Below are 21,715 nucleotides of genomic sequence, written 5' to 3' on the forward strand. Positions count from 1 at the left end.
GGATCGTCGGGTACGTGCACGTCGAGATCGCCCAAAGAACAAGGCCGCACTGGTGGCTGCGTTAAAGGCCGCGTGGAGGAACATATCACCTGACATTTATAAAAAGCTGGTTGAGAGTATGCCGCGAAGATTGAAGGCCGTCATAAAAGCAAAAGGTTTCAGCGCAAAATATTAAATGACACAATAAAAGCTCTTTTTTTTTTTGTAAAGTCAGGTGTCGGGATGGTAATGGTAGGGCCGTGTATACGCCATTATGTATAAATGGCATCAGCTCAGGAAATTCTTTGAGAAAATTGAAGGGTGGGCTCATTATACAAGAACATTTCTGAGGAGTAGGTCAAAGTTGGACTCTCATGGAGTAATTTCTAAGCCCAAAATATTGACACTAATTTTCGTTGAAATAATGGATATGTGGAGTGAAGGTAAGGCAAGGATTAGGTCCATTTCGCAAGTTTTTACTTGTGGGGACTTTTACTTGTGGGGACACGAATGATCTGTTCACCTTCGGAGCCAAAAGTGGGCATTAATTAATGGTTTGACATTACTATCGTTGTTTCTCTCGCTGAGGCAAAAATATACTCATAGAAATAACCCCTGGCATGATGCCGTGAAGGGTATTGTATGGTCGTGGTACCTGCGTGTACCGGTGAACTGTACAATAAAGATCTTATTTATTTTATGCTGATAGACCTGGGATCCGCAATCTGCAGCACCCAAAGAAGTCTACGAGATGTTCCATCATCATTTAGGTGGACACTATTCTGAGAGATACTCTCTACCTAAATACTTGTCAACTACGTAGCTGAAACCTTGGCTACGTGGTTGACAAGGGCGAAGGGTTAAGTTATCTGGAGAAGGTTTTTTTTAAAGGGATCTGAACTGAATCGAGCACCGATTGAACATTTACATACAGCATGATTACACCCAGTTGATTTCTAGGAATGCTTTACACTATGTTGAAGAATAAGAAATAAGTTGTTAATCTTTTTATGTTATCAACAACCAGCAGCTTTGAGATGACTGTTTCTTATATTTAGGGCAAAGGCGAAGTAGTTTTGAAACTAATTGCAGCACGAGTTTTCAATGTTACTACAGAAATGGTCTCGGAATTCTCGGGTTTATCGACTTAGGCGAATTACAAACTTCATATACTTGCAGTAACCGATTCAAAATGTTGCTACACATCAGCTAGATTGAAGGGAAACATTAAGATGCCATTGTATCCGGTAGGTGTCTCGAGAGGAGCAGAACTGATCGCTTTACTGAGCTCCTGCCTGAAACTGGACATGAGCCAACTTGTCATTAGCACACACATTCATTCTCAAGTAGATTGTCAAGGGATATAGTTATGATAGGAAACCAGATTATACGATGTAGCCATAGTATTTTTCACTTTTAATATTTGGTTTATTTGATCTAAACGTAAGGTATATAAATTTTGTTTTAAGGGATTCAGTTATGCGATATTGACTGATTAGATCTTTATTATTATTAATTTTGTTTTGTTTTTTTGTAATCTGTTCAGCTCCTTTTGAACAGTAGGTCTGATGACAAGTTAACCTTACCTTCTACTTATTTCTTTGAATGCTAGTACCCACATCGCTTGAAGAGATTGAAAATATTTACAACTTTTTTAACAAGCGAGTTTTGCAATTTATGAATGGATGGCGAGTTAAGAGAGTTTCAGCTAGGTTCTAACGATTACTGTTGTTATCAGGGAAGTATAACTGAATGTCTTGTTTGATATTTGAGCCAGTAAATTTTACGTTCAGATTTAGGATTTATATTTATCACGGAAAGAAGTCCCCCAAAATACACCAAGGTCTTTCCAAAATTGAATATTATGACCATGGGAAATTTTGAATCTGGAACGGGAGTTGTGAAACGGCATGGCAAAACTGGAAGAGGGACGACAGTCCAAAACGTTAAGAGCCCCTGAACGATGCTGTTCGTGTTTAGAGGTTCTTATGAACATTTAAAATAACAGAAGTAATTCTGGGATTCTTTTCTTTATTCACTCCTATAACAAAATACAAACATAGAACAATATACAACAAATAGGTCGTCAGTTACCGTGTCTCTCTTAGAAGACGACTCAGAGTCCACAGGAAATATAATTTATTGTATAAATGAGTATTTATAAACATCCTTATAAACTGAGAAAACATTAAAACAACCATGCTTCATCTCAAGTATTTTAAATGAATGACAAGACATCTCAGAAAGCAGTAACGATTGACATACCACATCAACATTTCTTTGATTATAAGTCTTCATAAGAAATGATAAGATTAGAAATGGGTCACTATGAATACAATGTATAAAATTCTATATGCTGCTTGAGTCGAATCTATTTTTAAACATCACATTATTAAAGACACATTCGTTATGCTAATGCTTTTCTTAAAATCTACGTATATCAAAGAGTTAAAGCGTGTTTATATATTGCGTTACCTCCTAACTTTCTACAAGGCAGCGTTTAAAAATGTTTAAAAGCTAATTTGTGCCCCTAATTGGTATATCAAGAGGTTTACTAATTACTTTCAAGTCCCAGCAACATTCATTTGCTACTAACTTTGCAAAACCATTTCATTAAAATCGATTCTAACAAACCATACCAAAAATATTATGAAATTCCATCCCCAACATTTAAAAACAAATATACCCTTAAAGATTATCGAGCCCCCTTATGAAAATAACAGTTTTAATTCATGTTAAACACCATAGATCGTCACAACGCATTATCTTGAGTGACATTTTGTCATGGGGGGTAAAGAATCGTATAGAGGAGTATGACACACAAGGAATTCTTTGTGTGACCAAGAGCTCTCGACTTTTATGAAATACAGTTGATTGTCAAAAACTAAATGATGATTTAGAAATCTAAATGTCACGTTTTCTCGAATTGAAATTAGAGGTTGAGTTTACAGGTTTTTAGGTTTTGTGTTGATGGCCTGATTTCTGTCGTAAAATAAATTTTCTGTTTGGAGAAGTCGTGTTGAAAGGCAAGTATTAATACCCATTTCCCTCTCTCTTATGGGCATTTTATGGATAATATAATTAATATAAAATTTATGACCGAAACAGCAACTTCAGTTCCATCTACTCCAGTAGAAATGATAAATGTTTATTCCAGTATCTTTTCAAAATAGCTTATGACTTCTTGAACTTGGAAAAATCATTGGGGCATTAAAAGCCGTAGGAGAAAACTCATAGAGAACTATATACACGTGTTTTAAGGGGCTTTTCGATCCCCTTTGACTAGGTTTTGACTCTTAACTCATCCAAATCTAAAGCTTCCCTAGTTGAAATATATCCCGCACCAATAGAAGAGAAACAGATATATTTACACGTCTGGATTCTGGTTTCAAGAGGTTCCACACAGGGTATGTGCCACTCCTCCTACAGATTCTACCCAATAGGATGGTACGTGCATCAACCGAATCATTCGTCGGTAGATTTACCCTGTTCAATGTATATGAAAAAGGAGAATTACTATTCTGACTCACATATACATAATAAAGGTCCAAGATTGGATTAGAATGAAGTGGTCACTATAAGTTGAAAGCCACGAACATAGAAAGTTTAATAGTGACATTGCAAGTAATTCACATTTATCAGCACCTTGATAAAATACTTTGGAAGGCGGTATTCTAAGGAATATATAACAATCAACATTTATTCAAGAGTTAAGTTGACCGGTATTGCATCTGCCAGTTTGTGATAGTTAAAAAAACATCTACACTCTACTCTAATTAAGTTTCACATACACGCATTCTCACAGGAAGCTCTTGCAACAACAGCACCAACAGAAGGTTAATGCCACGATAGATTTTTTATCTATGAAATGAATACGTGTGCTATGCTCATAACTAACGATAAAAACACCTGCGTTTAGTTATCTGAGTAGGTTTTATCACGAATAAGATTTGGAAACAAAATACGACCCCTCGAAGTCCATCAAAAATGTGTACATGCATTGCAAGATGTAGGTCACTTATTTAATGAGTCGTATGAGTTTCTCTTTCCAAATCCACTCCGAAAGCATAGTTTAAACATGAAATTTTGTAGTTAGCTAATTATTTCTAATATACACAAATACTTTTGTAAAAACAAGCTCTTAAATGCACAACAAATTTTCTCTCTATTGACTACTCACAACACGAAGGACAATTCTTCAAACCACATACTTACACCTATTAGTATGAACGAAGTTGGATTTCTTTATCATCAGCCTTCCTCGTGTGATATGGTTAGATACCAAGGACGTTTTCTTTAAGAGAAACCTGGAACTGTCTTCAAGATATGTAGATAAACATTTGAGAAGTGCTTTGCTGTAAAATCTTTAGTATGGGTGTGAACAATATAGGATGTTTGCACATTATTATCAGTGAAGACAGAATATTTGCTTAATGCACAAAAATCATTGCCACAATGAGTTTTTCAAGCGCTTTCTTACCATTAAAGAAGGAAAAACACACACGCACACAGATACACTATTTCTCACAGCATTTTCCCTTTACTGATTACTCTGTCATACCGAAAAAAAAAAGAAAACTTGCTTTGAGCCAAATCTATTTTCATCCACTTGTTTTCGGAAGTTAAGTCAACTTCATCGGTTGTTCAACCCATTCGGAATATTGGCGTTCGGATCATCTTCTTCATCATCATCACAAGGAGGCAGAACATTACGTTCAAATTCTCCAGGCATATTATTATTTCCAGCTGGTCTATAGTTGGCAACCACAAATGCTTTTGGTTGATCTTTGATCTTAGCTACGCCAACACCCATTTCAGATGTACTTTTCCAAAGTAGTTGAGAGAAACGATGGGCTCCTACAGAAATAAATCCAAGAAAATATTAAGGGACAATAACGATTATGAAAAATTACCATTACTATTTTAAAACAGAATAAATTATAGATATTTATGGAATTTTTAGATAACGATAAAAGTAAATCGCGCTTGCGAGCAATTTAAAAACCAATATTGATGTTATAAATAATATGGCAAAAAAAGTTGCTCTTGTGGTATGACTCCAAAGTCATTTTTCTGTTCAAACATGCCACGAGGTTGGGGACGTTTGAAAAACTTAAGCATTTCTTTTAAATAACGTTTTTAACGGTACGTTTTCTTGCTTTATATTTATTTATGCAGTGCTAGGAAAAGCCTGATGAAAGAAGAAATGCTAAGAAATATCGGGAGGGCAGAATTTTTTACTGATTTCAGAATGAAATTACAGGATGGACATAGAAGATAGAATTGAATAATGAAGTGCGTTAATCAGATAAAATCAAATAACTTATTTACTGCAGGTTCAAAACATGTCAATTAGGTTATTAAAAAAGAATATTCATCATTAATTGTTCACAGTCCAAGGAAGTCAAAACATCGATTTTCAAATGAAACATGAAGTTTTGTTTACCAAGATATCCAAGGCGAATGTTTTGGGCTAATCCAAGAGTTTTACAGTATAAATCCAATTGCAACAATTTAACAGAAATGGACAGCAATGCTCAAAGGAGCTTTGGGCTAATCTTTTGTTCTGGCTTCTTGAAATGTAAAAATAAGGAAGAAAGACCATTTTCATGATGTCATATTCATCTCAATGGGTTAGTGGACGAATAAAACACACATTTGGGGCGAATTGGTAAACCTCTACAATTTGCGGATATGCCATTGCATATCAGCAAATTGTTCAAGGAATTCTCCAAAACTGGTGTGAATAGCGAATAATAACGTTTTTATGATTATTTTTAGAGGCGCATATGTAGAGCAAAAGAATGAGGGTTTTAAGGATGACAGCGCAGCATACGCTTCCCATGTGGAAATGGCGTAATGAATTTTCTGGGATGTTTGATTTCCCATTTTCAGTGGCCCTCAAGATCCTTTAGATTTTTATTCCTGTGGAGGATACCTTTTAGATAAAGGTTTCCAGAAGATGCGAAGAACAACTAGTGATGTGTAGGATATTGCAGTTATGACTTTCACCAATACTGAGAGTAATACAGACACAGCATTGGTTTGTTAAGAGGAAGTCATGTCTGACCAATTTGATTGGATATTATGATGTGGTCACAAAAGAACTGAATGCCAAAAATAATTTTGATATCATATACTTGGATTTCAGGAAAGCTTTTAATACTGCTGCACATGAAAGACTGCTGTACAGATTAGAGTAGTATGACATTAAGGGCAAGTTGCTACAATGGATAAAAGGATGGTTGACTGGGAGAAGACAGAGTGGTAATCAATGAACACTGTTCTTCGTGGAGTAATGTTATTGGTTGTTCATTGTTGTTTTATATATTTATCAATGATATTGATGGATGTATATCAGGCTTAATATCCAAATTTGCAGACGATACGAGGTTGGTTTGAAGGGTTTTTAATGAAAGTAACGACGTTATGCGGCTGCAACAGGATTTAGTAAAGTTGGGCAGATGGACTGAGAGGTGGAAACTGAAGCTTAACATTGACAAATGCAAAGTATTGCATATGGGTAGAAGTAACCTCAGAGTAATGTACTGTACGAGTACACTCTTACAAATATAATGAAAAAAAATTATCAGGACCCTCGAGAGGAAGGGTGAACCCTGTTAGGTATCACGTAATCAAGTAAACGAAATAATGTTTGAGTGTAAGTTGTAGTTAGTAAGAGCCTAATGATATAAAGTGATATGTGCGAAACTATAAGTGACGGGAAGAACCTGAACTTAAGTAACATGTGAAATTTATTGTTTCTTATGTTTAATCCCTAATTGAAGGAAGAAAAAAAATGAGGATCATGTGTGGTGGAATTCTTTTGTAAATCATATACTGTATATTACTTTACTTTATGTAAGATGATGAAATTCATGTATTATAGGCACCTATGTGAAATCTGTATGTACCAATACGTGCCTTAATAAAATTTGTTTATTATTTAAAATTTGGTGTGGTGGCTATGCTCTGTGAAATTATCGCTTTATACTCACACCTTAGAATTTTGAATCCTGACAAATTAGCAGTCAGAGTTGCGGTTTGTGTCAGCCTATGACTTCAATAGGGTCATTATTCAAAAAAAAAAAAAAATATATATATATATATACACTGCCTTTCCATTAATATCCGGACAACTGCCTTTAGACAAAAAAAAGAGCTTTTATTGTGTTATTTAATATTTTCCGCTGAAACATTTTGCTTTTATAACAGACTTCAATCTTCGCTGCATACTCTCAACCAGCTTTTTATAAATGTCACGTGATATGTTCCTCCACTCGGCCTTTAACGCAGCCACCAGTTCGGCCTTGTTCTTTGGGCGAGCTCGACGTGCACGTACCCAATGATCAAATACATCCCAAAGATGCTCGATAGGGTTCACATCAATCACCTTGGGTAGCCAATCGAACTTTTCCACACCCATGTCCTCAAACCACTTTGTTACGACCCGATCAGCATGGCATGGCGCATTGTCTTGCTGATACAAGTATGGACCTTCCCCGAAGTATTGCCATAATGTTGAAAGTGCATAATTCTCCAGGCTGTCCTGGTATTGCACAGCATTTATGGTTTTGTCAATAATGACTAATGGGCCCAAGCCAAACCATGAAAGGAGCCCCATACCATGACACTGCCTCCACCAAACTTCATTGTTGAGAGGATACAATCAGGAAGGAACTGTTCCCCTGGCATTCGCCACACCCAGAGACGGCCATCAGACTGGTAGAGTGCGAACCTCGACTCGTCTGTCCATAGGACTGTTTTCCACTGCTCTACAGTCCAGGATTCGCGATCCTTACACCATGTTACTCGGCGTCTAGCATTTATTGAGGTGATCAGTTCTGTTGAACTGTTGAGGAAATTCTGTTAAACGTGTCGTCTTGCATTTCCACTTTTGCAATTGTCTGTTCGAAGCCCAGTGTGCATACTTATAGCAGGTTCTGCGACGTGTTGCATGCATAGGACCTGTTTCCCCATCCATCGAGGGGTGTCTGGATATTAATGGTAGGGTAGTATATGTAAATAAGTAAATAAATAAATATACGGGCGACCACGGTACCAACTGTACGATACTACCCTCAGGGCGGTGGAGAATGATAAAGACCTCTGGTAATTGTGCAGTCAAATATGAAGTTTTCTGAGCAGTGTAGCCAGACTTCCAGAGTCAGGTCACGGGGTATTGTCAATGATATACAGGAATTTTGAATACAGGATATACAGATAAAAGCAGCAATTATGTGCAAATTACCGAATGGTGAGCAGAATCATTACAGACGTTCCATTGGTCTCATACAGTGCTACCGACGAGGTCGATTTCATAGAGACAGGGGTGATAAATTATGTGTTTCTTCCTGTATGTAGTTCCCCTGTCCCAACAACAATGTTATTAAAAAGCTTTGACAAAGAATTCAATGATGTGAACGCTGCACACTTTGACCACGAACAAGGAGTAGCTGTAGAGCCCACCATCGCTTTATTAGGGAGTTAATTTATGGGGTTGACGACTTCTTGTTTGTGCAATGTAATGTTACGTAGAAAGGTCTTGTGAAGCTTTAGATATCCCTGCTGTTCCATCGGGCAAAGTTGGATGGGAAGTTCAAAAGCAGCTTTTATACATTCCCTGAACATTCATCTTCCATGGTTGCCTTTTCAAGTTGATGAGCAGCAATTTTTTAGGGCTCTTTCGTCTTCTTGGTAGATCCATTAATGACACGCTTTCCTTTTTGCTTTTAGGAAGAGAACGCAGTTTATAGCACTATATCTTCCTGATGTCCCTTCCGTCAACGTCTGTAGGCTTGTTGTTTCTGGTGAAATGTCGAGAATGCTCAGCGCAACCTCAGAGAGAACAGTAGCTATAGCTTTATGGGAATATGTAACAGAAACAAAGTAGCGCAAGCATTTAAGAATAGATTTTGCTACTGTTATGGCCGATATATGCACGGATATCGACTTTAGTTTTGTGGTGGCCCTCTGTAACTGCTCGATATATTTCACGCCTGCGACGTACCGATAAAATCAAAACAATGATGAATGTTTGCAGAATCAGTCTCCAGTGTGTGCAAGTGCTGTTTCCAACTGATTAAGTGTCACTGGAGAGTTGTAGTACTTCTTCCTAGGGCGTTCCAGATGTGCACAGTGGGATTCAGGTTGGTGCAGACGGTAGGCCAGTGTACACTGACAATACTCCTCATCTTCCAACATACTGTTGATCAGCTATGACCTATGGGGTTGAGCGGTGTCATCCATCAGAACAAACTCTATCAATAGCAGCAGAATAGAGAAGGACCATGGGTCGCTAGATCTCATCTCTGTAGCTGTGTGTAATTAGCGTCACGTTCTTATTGATGTGCGGTGGGTCTGTATGACCACAGAAACTAATGCAACCCCATGCTAGCAATCAAGCTCCACTGAACTGAATGTGTTCCTACACACATATAGAGCAGTTTCGAGTTCCTCTTTCACTCCACAATTAGACCCGGCGATAATCCGACTGCAGACTGTGTCAGACACTGATGTGGAGAAAAAAGAATAAGCACGCCTAATTTAAGATGTTTATGTGAAATATACAGTAGCGGACAAAAAAACTGCGTCACCTTAAAAAAAGGTAACATTTGTAGTGGAACGTATAAGATATTGTTTGATTACAGTCATTTTGTTTGTTGCAAAGTAAAGGTATTGTGTCAGATAACGCTTCTATTGCATCAGACAGTAATTGGAAGGATATACACGCTGATTAGTATCCTGTTTTGCAGAGGTGTAAGCATGGCTCCATATGTTCAGTTGACACCAAGAAAAAAAAGTGTAACTGTTGCTCTATCCTAGGAAGGGCTTTCTACGCGTGCTATCGCTGATAAAATAGGCTGCCTCCAGTCAATAATATCCCGGGTGCTATAATTAAAGCGTGAAACCGGTGATGTGAAGAGAAGACCTGGATCAGGCCATAAGACAGTGACTATGCCTTCCCAAGATCGATATTTGAAAAACGGCTGTTCCTTCTAATTGCCATGCTAGTGCTCCTGATCTAAAACTGGTCTTTGAGATTGCCTCTGGTATTGAAACAAGTGCACGAATATCCAAAGACGGCTTTCGGAATGTGGCGTTCATGCTTATTGGCCCAAGAAGAAGCCATTGTTGACCCAAGAAATGAGGAAGAAGCGACTTGCTTGGGCTAAAACGCATTTCATGGACAAAGGGGGCAATGCGACACCGTCATCTTTTCTGACTAATCGAAATTCAACCTGCATGGTGGCTCGGATGGGAAGCGATATGTCAGAAGACGAAAATCGGAGTCATGTCATACCATCCTGACTGCATAACACCGATTGTGAAGTTCCCCACCCGCCGGTCAGATGATCTCGGGATGCATAACAAGCAAAGGGGTGTAGCGAATTAAGTTTATTAACGGAATGGTGAATGCAGAAACCTACGCTGCTATCTTGGAGGAGTGCCTGAAATCCATTATTAGGGATCGCCACACAGACGTCCAAAACTGCATTTTTCAACGGGACTCAACACCTTGCCACACAGAAAAATTGGTAAGTGTTATGCTATTTACAGTAGATTTAACACTGAAATGTTGGCATTAGAGTGTTGGACTGGTCCGGTAACAGTGCAGATTTCAATCCTATTGGAAATTGCTGGTACATAATGTCATCTAAAATTGCTCAGAAGAAGCCAACAGGTAAGATTCAGCTGCAGGAGAGCATTGTAAGGGTGTGGTACCACCAAATTGGGCAACCGTATAACCAGAAGTTGGTTAACTCTATGCCAGATCGTTGCAAGGCTATAATTGCAGCTCAAGGAGGAAGAACAAAGTATTGAGAACTTATTTTGCTGATTTACAGTACATAATACTATTACGTTAACTTGCCATTTCAGTTTGTACACGTATCTGCAATAAAATGTATGTTTGGTTGTTGATTTCCATTTGCATGATTTCTCATATGTCTATTAATTACCCTTTTACCCTTTGGGAAGATATTTATGGCAATTAGGTATATCAGGTGGGGTCTTTTTATTGGATTTCATTCACAGAGATATATATCCCATCTAACAAATGCATTTCTGCAACCCACAATGCAGCGCAAAACACATTATTTTCAAAATTCACAAGTGATGCAGTTTTTTTTGTCCGCCACTGTAAGTTGAAGAAAAGATTTTAACTTATTCTCATAAGTTATCCAATAATTATCCTTCCAACTTACATTTAAAAGGAATATATCTTGATAAAGATCATAAAATCAAGTTCACAGCATCGCAATCATTGCAGAGAAACAATTTATAAATTAGTGTCAAAAAATAAACAAACGTACCTTTTTTCCATCCTGGCTTATTGTAATTATAATTGCGAATCTCTTTATACCATTCTGTAACGACATGTTCTCCTTTTGGAGGCCGAGTGCTCAGATCAACATCACAAATATTTTCTCCAAGTGCTAAAATACAACGTAAAAGATGAAATCCGAAATCAATGATAAGATCATCAGTTCTGACAAAATCTGGCCTACTTCACTACAAACTAAGATAATATTAGTTTTATTATGATTATCACATAACTATATAACTCAATAAAGAGTTATACAGAGCTATAAAGTTATAGAGTTATATAACTTTAAAACTCTGTAGTTTATCTCAGAAAGCGGACTTATAAAGATTTTTATATAAAATAAATTACTGTTCTATAAATGGGACTAGGAACTCATACCAACAAATACAATGCGTACAACATTTTTAGATTGCCCTCCCCCACACTCAGAAACGCCCACGGATAAATTACGTTTCATTCATGCTTAATTAAAAACTAACCACTGATTATTATTGTATTTCAGATAACTTATATTTAATACAGTTCGAATAAGGTTTAATGTTTAATTTTCTTTGTGAAATCCTAATTTATACTCCTGTTAAAGAAGCCAAAACATTCAAACCCTTTTAGAATGATCTGGAACTTTAAACAGTAATTTGAATATTAATTACTGTACACTGTCCAGTCAAAACATTATGATCACCCCTGTGTTTTAGCAATCAGCCTTTCCTCCTCGCCTGGTGGCAAACGTGTAGCAGTGAGAACTGGTAAATGTGATACTGCAGGTTCGTGGCATGCGATCCACACGACGTACATGATCGACATGGGCAAGGTATATGATACTACGGACTTTGAAAAAAGATGATCCTCGGGTATCAGTTGAAGGATGGCATTATTACGGAAACTACGAATCTTGTGTGCTGTTCGAAAGCTGTAATTAAAGTTTACCAAGAATGGACGATCAGTTGACAGAGCAGCAGTTGCCCAGCCAGCGGCGGGAACCCATGCCACAACGATAGTCGTGCTGAACGTAGGCTCTCCTGCCTTGTGCTAGCAGACAGACAGGAAATGGTGGAAAAGGTGACCATGGCAAAACAGATGGAATACCACCCCCCCCAAAGGCGCCATCACTAAAACATTCTTACCTCAAATAGCCCAGATCTACCCTAAAGCTCCATGGTACAGCCCGGGTTTATACACCACTTTCTTGATTACAGGCCATGTATCCATAAATCACAAACTTGGTTTTATAAACATCGTGGACGACCCTCGCTGTCTTTGTGGTGAAAACGAAGACCGGGATCTCCTATTCTATGTTTGCCCGTTCTACGAGGACCTACGAACGTTGCTTATAACAAAAATACATGCCTTAACTCGAAGAAATGAACATCTTCTTATCAATGAGGGATACCAGTACCATGCTTTCTCTGCCTTTGCACATGATCTCTTCACCAGAAGAAGATCACTGGTACAGCATCCTGGAACTAATGCACATTGGTCGACACCCTTTACTCATATACTGAACATCTCAACCTTAGATTCGTTCAGATTCGACTGTCTTAACCCAACTGTGAACATCTTCACCTAGATTGTGACCGCTTCTACCTACTGGACTTGACACTCAGGTTGCTTGAATTGTTTCATCCGTATCTTTCTTGACACCTGACTGCCTTCCCACCCTCGCGAGGCCCTCTTCTTCCACTTTCCGCTTAAGTGGGAGAAATACCACCCAACCTACAGAGGATGCCTTCCCTTATATCCTCTGTCGCTTTGTCTATACCTCCTTTCCTTTACTCTCTCCGGCACATCCTGTACTCCCTGTACTCTATATCTTTTTTTTTTTTTACTTGATCTCTTTCCAGGAAGCTCAGGCGACCTGGAGGAGACTATCCAGAGAATTATGGGCAGCCTAGCTACCTCCTAGTGGTGAGTGCGGACAACGTGGGGTCCCTCCAGAGGCCCTGCGGCCAAAAGCCAGGACACCCAACAGAACCCAACGCTGTACTTCATTTACAACACATAACGTTTTCTGGCTTTCACAGTGATACTGTTTGTCTCCACAGAGTTTATTTGGTGCAGATGTGGAAAACTACCGGAGGCGCCTTTCTCCTAACGCTATGCACACTATGACTATGAACTTTAACAAAGGAACTACCACCAGTATTTATTATCCTGTTCCAACAAAAATAGGCAGATAGCGGCAGTATTTTTGATATTTGAGACATTTTTCTGAGAATCTCTTGGAGAACCCTCATGCCCCTAGACTGCATCCATAAACAGTACTTATTCATTCAACAGGATAACGCGTTCTGCCAAGTTGCCAGTATTGTTCGAGAGTGGTTCGCCCAACACGAAAGCGACTTCCAGGCGCTGCCTTGGCCGCTGAATTTGCCGAATATGAATCCCAAAAAACATCTCTGGTATTACGTGGATCGACAGATCTGGCGTTTGGATCCTCCATCACGGACTATTGCAGATCTATGGGACGCAATGCTGGAAACATGGTACAACATACCTCCTGCAACGTTCAGGGGTTTTATAGAGTCTTTGCTTCGACTTTTGGCGACGGTACTGACCGTAAAGTGAGGATATACCCATTATTAGGAAGGTTGTCGTAATTTTTTGACTGGACAGGATTTTCGTTTATTGATCTAGAAAAGCCGCATGATCTTATTGACATATCTCCTTTTTTGAAAACGCTGTTTAACTTAGGAATCAGAGAGAAAATGCACTGATGTGCAAAACTTAAGGACCAACACTTTTCTAAAGGTTACAACCATAAAATCAAACGAAACAGCCTGTGGCGATTTACATAACTGTGGCCGTTCAGTAGAAAGCTGGTGCACATGCAAAAATTTGAATCGTGATGAGAGGGCTCACATAAACAGATAAATGCAGCAGTTCAGCAGTTATGTGCAAATTACCGAATGGTGAGCACGATTATTACAGACGTTCCATTGGTCTCATACAGTGCTACAGACAACGAAATGGCCAGTAGACAACATCTGGATGACTTTACATGTGGTCGAATAATTGGGAAGCTCGAGGAAGGTCGAAACTGTTCGAAAAAAAAAAACCAGTGGTGGTCGTCCACGAAAAACAACGCCCAATCATGACCGGTACTCCTACAGGAAAAGAGGGACCGACACCAGACAGCGTGATCCATTGCAAACCAGCTGCACAGGATGCAAGACGTTGTTGTTGTTTGGTTTTTAGGAGCATTATCAACTAAGGCCATATTGCTCCGGGGATATGCGGTGGTCATTCCCTGACCTTTCCGCATCCTCCGTATTTGGTGTTCACGGGCTCGAAACCCGGTCTAATCAAGAAGCGTGTGCTACGCACTGCTGCTCCAGCCCACCTGGCTACGAAGGCGCCGCAGGATGCAGGATATCGCGGTTTACTGTGGCCAGGCGACTCTACAAAGGTGGACTGTTTGGTCGACAGCCAGTACGCTGTGTCCCTTTAACACCTGCCCATCGGAGACACCGTTTACAGTGGTGCATCGAACACAAGGACTGGACTGGAATGTGGTAAGATACTCTTTACTGATGAGAGTAGATTCAGTCTCAGCGGCGATTCTGGACGTCAGCTAATCTGGCGAGAGGTTGGCACACGGTATCATCCTGCCAACATCACTGAAAGGGATCGAAATGGCGGTCGAGGTGTTCTCGTCTGGGGAGGAGTTACTTTGGATGGACGCACACAACTCCAGATACTGGAAGGCAGCACTGTAACCGGTGCACGCTACTGTACTTAAGTAATCCTTTCTCATGTGCGTCTGTTTCGAGGTACCATTGGTCCCCATTTCTTGTTTATGGATGATAACGCCACCTCTCATCGCACTGCAGCTGTTGATATGCTTTTGGAAAGTGAGGACATTGTTCGTATGGATTGGCCTGCCCGTTCCGCGTCGATCTAAATCCCGTCGAACACATATGGGACGCTCTGGGGAGACGCCTAGCGGCACGTCCGCACCCACCAGAAAATGTTCATCAGCTGAAGATGGCGCTGACAGAGGAATGGACGATGCTACCGCAAGAACTTACCAACAACATTGTTCTAAGTATGGACAGGCAGTGAAAAGTCTGCATGAACGTTAGGGGTGGCCATATCTCCTACTGAGAACTACCGCTTCCCTTTGTTCCATCTTTGGCAGTGATGCATCTGTATCATGGCAGCCAGTGCTATGTTGCCATTTTTGAATAAAGTCCCTCTGTACCGTTTTGTTTCCGTTGTTGTATCGGTGTTGTTTCCTTCATCATTTCTGTACCTCACGAGGTTCCTTTGGTATGCCTTTCCCATATCCGGCCACTCCTATGAGAAGCTACAGGTGAAAACCTGACTGGTCCTTAAGTTTTGCACACCAGTGTATACCGTATAGGAGAAATTTATTATAGAGATTGAAACTACAGAGTCACAATACAAACATTACATGCGGTGTGTGTTCCTGGATAGTCCACTCTTGCCATGTGTTACTGAATATTTTTGTGAATGGTCTCTATGTCCATGACGAAAGCAAATGTTAAAATTTGTTCAGATGATAATCCTTAGTATTTTACTTGTTAAAATATAACTCCTGTTCTTGCAAACAAATAGAACAAATGTCCCAACAAAAATATCCCGGATTGTGGTCAGACCATTCTTTTGATTGGGATAAGCCGTTCTCAACCCGGGGTACGCGTACTCCTGGGGATATCTTGGGCCTTGCATCCAAAATGGCAGATTTTCATAAATATTTATCAGTTAATTTCGAAATTTTGCAGTATACTTATTTCTGATGCCCTAGAATTTATCGTGTTTTGAGAAAGTTAAATCAAAACCAAACTGTCCGTAAGTATATTTCAAGTTTGATTTCACACCGTTCAACCACAGATAAATTTTTAGTAAGAGGAACAAAGAGAAAGTTAGATTCTAAGGAGAGAACAGAAAATCTTGAGAAAAGATGCGAAGACTAGTCGAGAACATCTCAATATGACAGACACAAAGTGGCGAGTTTTAATCACTGTAAAAAGAAGAAGAATTTTACTTTTCTCAGCTGATCTTCTTAATGACTTAAGTTGTTCCTTATTTTACCTTGCAACTCGATGAGAGCACTGGTGTCAGTAGCCTAGAGAGGCTGTTAGTATTTTTTCAATATATGTATAATGATGAAGTAAAATTATTCTTTGGAGAAAGCGAGCTGGAGCAGGGCAATATCACACCTTCGATACTTTTACTATATGTCTTGTTGAAAAAAAAAATAAATAAATAACTCCGCAGAGTCAGACTTACTAAAAGCAATAATATAACTGACAACATCACACAGCTGTCGATCTCTTTTGAAGAATATTTTCTTGTCAATACTGGTGGATAGCTAATCCTTTCTTGAAAACCGAAATTCCTCTGTCCTATCCACAAAAGAAGAACGAACTGGTTGATATCTCTTCTGACACATCACTCCAAGAAAAGTTTTTTTAATATCCCACCCCACTGTCTTAATTCTGGGCTAGTTTGTTGGACTCTTTCCCTAATACAGCAGACAAAACAATCCGCAAAGGTTTACCATTGGTGACGACTTATTTATATAAAGTGAAATTTTGCCAAATATTGGGACACAATATCAAAAAAGAGATACAGACTTGACGCTTCAGCAAACATTCGCTGTCAGTTATCAGCTTTAACACATAATTTCAACAAAATCGGTGGAAAATCTGTCACAACAGGTCTCTCATTAGAATCAGTGAGTAAGTCTATTTTTTATTTTTTAATTTGGAATCTTAATAATAAATGTATTTTAGTTTAAAATTTTTAGAGTAGCGATTAATTTTTGGTTTCACTATAATACAGCACACTCATGCAAAAAAAAACCCTTTCTTGGTGTTCTATACCTACAATAATCTTAGAGGTTACCGGAGGACCTTGCTAAACTTCCAGGGGGCGGGAGGGATACCTCGGCCAAAAAGGTTGAGAATTGAGATAAACGTTAAGTATCTACATTATCATAGTCAGATGGAGATTTTGGTGGTTAACTGAATTTGAATACCATAACTTCCATCCACTTTGCTTTAAAAGATTCGATTCTAAGCTAGATGTCAATATATGTAACAGAAATAATACAACACAATTAAGACATATTAATAATTTTCTGAATACAAAATTTAAGCTACTTATAGATAAACAAATCGGCAATGATTTGAATTTGAGAAATCACGCACTTTTCAAGTTTAAACTTATGTACTCCCTCTCAAAAACCGAAATTAAATTTAATCCTAAATAAGAAAGATTGTCTACGTTCTATATACAACCGTTTGCAAAACATACTCTCTTAGATCACAAGGATCTCCTGTGTTAGATCACCTCACGTTCATGAACAAATATGGTTTCAAGAAGGCTTCCTATATTAATAAGTTGAATTTTAAAATTAAAATTGGTTATTATTTTGACAAGCTAAAAATTTTAGTAAGAAAACATTAGTTATCCAAAGTGAACTTAAAGAATGGTATTTTTTCTTTCCTTTTCAATATCGATGGTATAGCAGGTAAAATAGTACATCATAATTGCATAATTGTACAAGTATCGTACCAGTCAACACTGATATGTGAGGTCTTTCAAAAAGTTCGTCAAGAAATTGAAGATACAGCTAATTTGCCTACCTGGATTTTCACTATATTGGAGAAACCCCTTTTCGGCTAACTTGTTAGCCCATCCCTGAGCGACACCTGCCAACTCTTCAGACCAGCATAGTGGTGGACAACCATGCAAAGTTCGGTAATTATTGTGGACATTGAACGTTTCCTGCTTGAATGCCTCCAAGTTCATCCCAGGGTCTGAAATTATAGAAAATATTAATAATTCACAGATTTAATAGAATTAAGGTGTCATAGAAAAGGAAATAACTCACTGAAAAACTTAAAATAATTGTCTAATTCTAAATATTCAATGCAAAGAATTATCTTAAAACGACAGTACATTTGTAGGCCAAATACATCTTGATTTAAATTACCATCTGGAAGTAATTTCATTCAGGAAATGAGCTCTGTACATCTTGAGAAATTTAGTGAAAGATTCAATTTAAATCTTCCTTTACATCAGATGCGTTTAAGGAGCGTTTATGGCTATTGCAAGTGGAACTGGAGGAATAATTGGTCCAGTACGAACAATTCTCACCCTTAAATGATTCAGGCAATAAAAAAAAAATATATGATCTTGAGCTCCGAAGGTCAGTTCACGGATACACGAAAAGCCACTTAGTAAAATGCACCCTGAGAAAATCTACCCAAATGCTATTTAGCCATCGCTATCGTTCTGAATGCATTTAACGTAATTTAGTCCATTCAAACCATTCAAACAAACGTCCATTCTGATACAGATGACGAAACATAACAGCGCCCAAATTGGCGTTTTATCTAAGTGTCGTGACTCATAAATGTAATGATTCTTGACCTTCACTCACTTTACAAGAGACATTGTTATCCAATTTGTGTGTCCGGCTTAAGACTGCTGTATTTATGACTTTGCGATGACATGCAGGCTTTAAGCCCCAGAAAGGGACAGCGAAGCAAATCATTAGACACACGAGGACATCTGAAAAGTGCGGATAAGAGCTATTACTTCTACATGATTACAACAGCGAATTTCTACAGTTAAAAGGTTGCTTTCTCATCGCTAGAATTCGATATTAATGATTATTTTAATTCCGTATAATCAATTAGTTAAAATAATATTTTAAAATACAGCATGCCAAGTAGTATAAATTGTATAAGAAATTATGGAATGTGTTTTGCCATTTCATGCTGTCTTACAGCCACTAGACAAAAATTAAAAACTTTTATTCAATACCTAGCAGGGCCACCTTTTGCCCAAATTACAGCTAAGTGTCTCACTCTAGATTTGACCATTCTTTCATTAGGGTATTTATCAGCGGCTGCATTGTGGTTGGTAGAGAATCGCCAGGTTTGACTGCGTTTTCCAACATATCTTAGACATTCTCAATTGTATTCAGGATCTTGTAAATTTTTCTCAAACCATTGAGATGCGATTTTTTCACAATGGACAGTTGCCTTGTTGTCTTGAAAGACTCCATCACAACTCGGATAAAAAAAGAAGCACTGCAGGATGAATTTGGTCCGATACGACAAAAAGATATTCATTGGAGTTCATGCCAACAGAATATACCCTATACCATGATACCACCTCAAGCCGATTGAGTGATGGACACAAGACAGTGTCCACCACTCAAGCGGCTGCACACTGAACCTCCTATTCTGACGCACAATTCGCTTTAAAAAATCCGCTACTTTGCAACATTTAGCAATTCTAATACTATTACTGAGAGTGTATAGGTATGCATTAAAATAATAACACATTTAGCACGAAGTAATCACTTTTAATCAGTCAACAGCTACTCGTATAATTTCTTTACATTAATGGTTATGCGTATCTCATGGATTCTTAACTTGGACATCAGAAATCAAGAGAACTCTGTTGTTGACTCGTACTGCAATCTTCCGATAACAGGTAGCCTCTTTTTGTGGGTTACCGGAGAGATAATTACCATCTAGAACAAGAAAAAATATATTTGATCAGTACGTACCTTTCTAGCACTTTATTACTTACTAATTTTCAATTAAAATGATTTCTTAAATACTTACGTTTTCTTGTTTTTATGTAATGAAGTACAGGCGTTTCCGAGGCGATGCAGTTTTCTAAAAGGTAGCTCCAATAATTTTTTTTAACTCCTTGGCTAAAAGGATTTGTCATTTATCACGGCATTAAGGAAGTTCCTGGTTTTATCTTTTCACTGATGCCAGAAATTATCAAGCCTTTAACAGTTAGGTCATCAAGTAATTTGTCACCACTTCGAACAGTCTTAGTTCTATTCTCATCTGGAAATCAGCAAGCGTAGCATTTGTATATAGCGGCTAAATTAGTCAGTTTTGGGCCTGTAGGGTTCCTTCTCCAAAACCTCAGGAGTTTCATTCCACAAAGATTTCAAATAACCTTACAATATACATACAGTATATGACATACTGAATTCTCATGGTCTTAGATGTCTTTCCCTACCTTGGCGTTTATCAGAAAACAACCCAATATGTGCCCAACTGGTCTTGGGCACATGCATTTTACAGACAAGATAAACTGAGGCCTTTTGTAGACTCGATTGTTCGGGTGCTAATCCAGACAATTATTAACTTCCAATATATTTTAATTTCTTTTTCTATCCACTCCTTCAGGAGGATGAGCAGAAGTATTCCGAAATGGTTCAAGATGTAGTCTTCGCTTGTAATATTTTCCTTAATCCTGTCCTATAGCAATAAAGCTTTTATAAATTGTTCTTATATTGATGTTACAATTTGATGGTGTTACCTTTCGCTCAAACTCTTTGCCCTTCCTTTCAAAACCTTGTGGTTTTAAATTTCTAACAGCCATGTGGTAATTATCGCCCTCTACAAGCAATTATTCCTTCCATCTTTGAGTGCTGTGTGAAATAGTTTGGTTACTATTTAGGTCTGAGTTCTCATGCTCATATACCCTTATTTCGACGACGTCCTGTCCTTATTTTCACTCACTCAAACGTATCCTTCTTAACTGATTCCTTCCTCAATCCCCAAATTACGACTGGTATAGTAAAAATGGTATAAATGCCATTGCATAATATTTATGCTAACGATATTTTATAATCAGTCCTTAAGTCTTGCCATTCAGAAACTATATTGATTTTACATTTCTATTATAGTTTAGGTCTCTTTAATGAAATAAACAAAATATATTTAACCTAATAATTACAAACAAAACTTGTCATGCTAGAACGAGAAACATGTTAACAAAACACTAAGAAAATCGTGCGTCATAGAGCAAGTAGGTTATTTCAAAATAAACTGACCCACCAGTTATTGATTCGTAATTGGCGAACTAATTTGGTGTGTGAATACACTCTTTTCATACCTCGTATGTGGAAATTTCAAAAGTAAATATCTTTTTAAAAAGTCATGGTTTAACTGCTGCTATTGTAATTTTTTTAGGTGGAAACCTTTTATAACTCTTCCTGGGGTCCCTGAGGTCCATGAACATAGATTGAAAACCACAGCTCGAGAATTCTATGCTAATTACAGTAACATTCTTAGAATTCCCTGTGGTAACACATCGGCCACCGATAAGTCAAATACCAGACGAACCTTCTTTGTGCCATATAGAACTGGTTTTTGAGATGTTCCACACCCGTACGAATTCCACATCTGCTAAGAAAACTTCAGTATGGAAAGGATAAAAGATTTCAAACAATAGAACATTGAAGCTTGGGTTGAGAAGTTGATAGGTGTTTCTTTTGACGAATCTTAACTGGTCAGAGGCTTGGCTGACAATATTTGAGACGTGTTTCTCCAAGTTACCATTGCTTGTGAAGGTAATTCCGAGATCTCACTTTGGAAGACTTTATTAATGGAATTT

General features: G+C 38.2%; 1 protein-coding gene across 6 annotated transcripts in view; it reads right to left on the minus strand.

The window, feature by feature from the left end:
- Positions 1-2,001: 2,001 nt before the first annotated feature.
- The window catches only part of LOC150087895 (Golgi-associated plant pathogenesis-related protein 1-like), a 39,937-nt gene continuing 20,223 nt past the window's right edge, over positions 2,002-21,715 (minus strand). For 4 of the 6 annotated variants that reach the window (XM_090369251.1, XM_090369252.1, XM_090369255.1 and 1 more), the window contains 3 exons: positions 17,923-18,096; positions 11,295-11,417; positions 2,002-4,836 (listed from right to left, as the gene is read on the minus strand). In XM_090369251.1, coding sequence (XP_090225377.1) covers positions 4,613-4,836; positions 11,295-11,417; positions 17,923-18,096 — 521 coding nt within the window. In that variant the 3' untranslated portion in view covers positions 2,002-4,612. Of the gene's footprint in view, positions 4,837-11,294; positions 11,418-17,922; positions 18,097-18,272; positions 18,742-19,653; positions 19,790-21,715 lie in introns of those variants that run through there. The other 2 variants (XM_090369256.1, XM_090369253.1) reach the window with 2 other exon arrangements.

Source organism: Mastigoproctus giganteus, chromosome 3, assembly GCF_048544385.1.
Source record: "Mastigoproctus giganteus isolate SK-2022 chromosome 3, ASM4854438v1, whole genome shotgun sequence".
NCBI classification, from domain to species: domain Eukaryota; kingdom Metazoa; phylum Arthropoda; class Arachnida; order Uropygi; family Thelyphonidae; genus Mastigoproctus; species Mastigoproctus giganteus.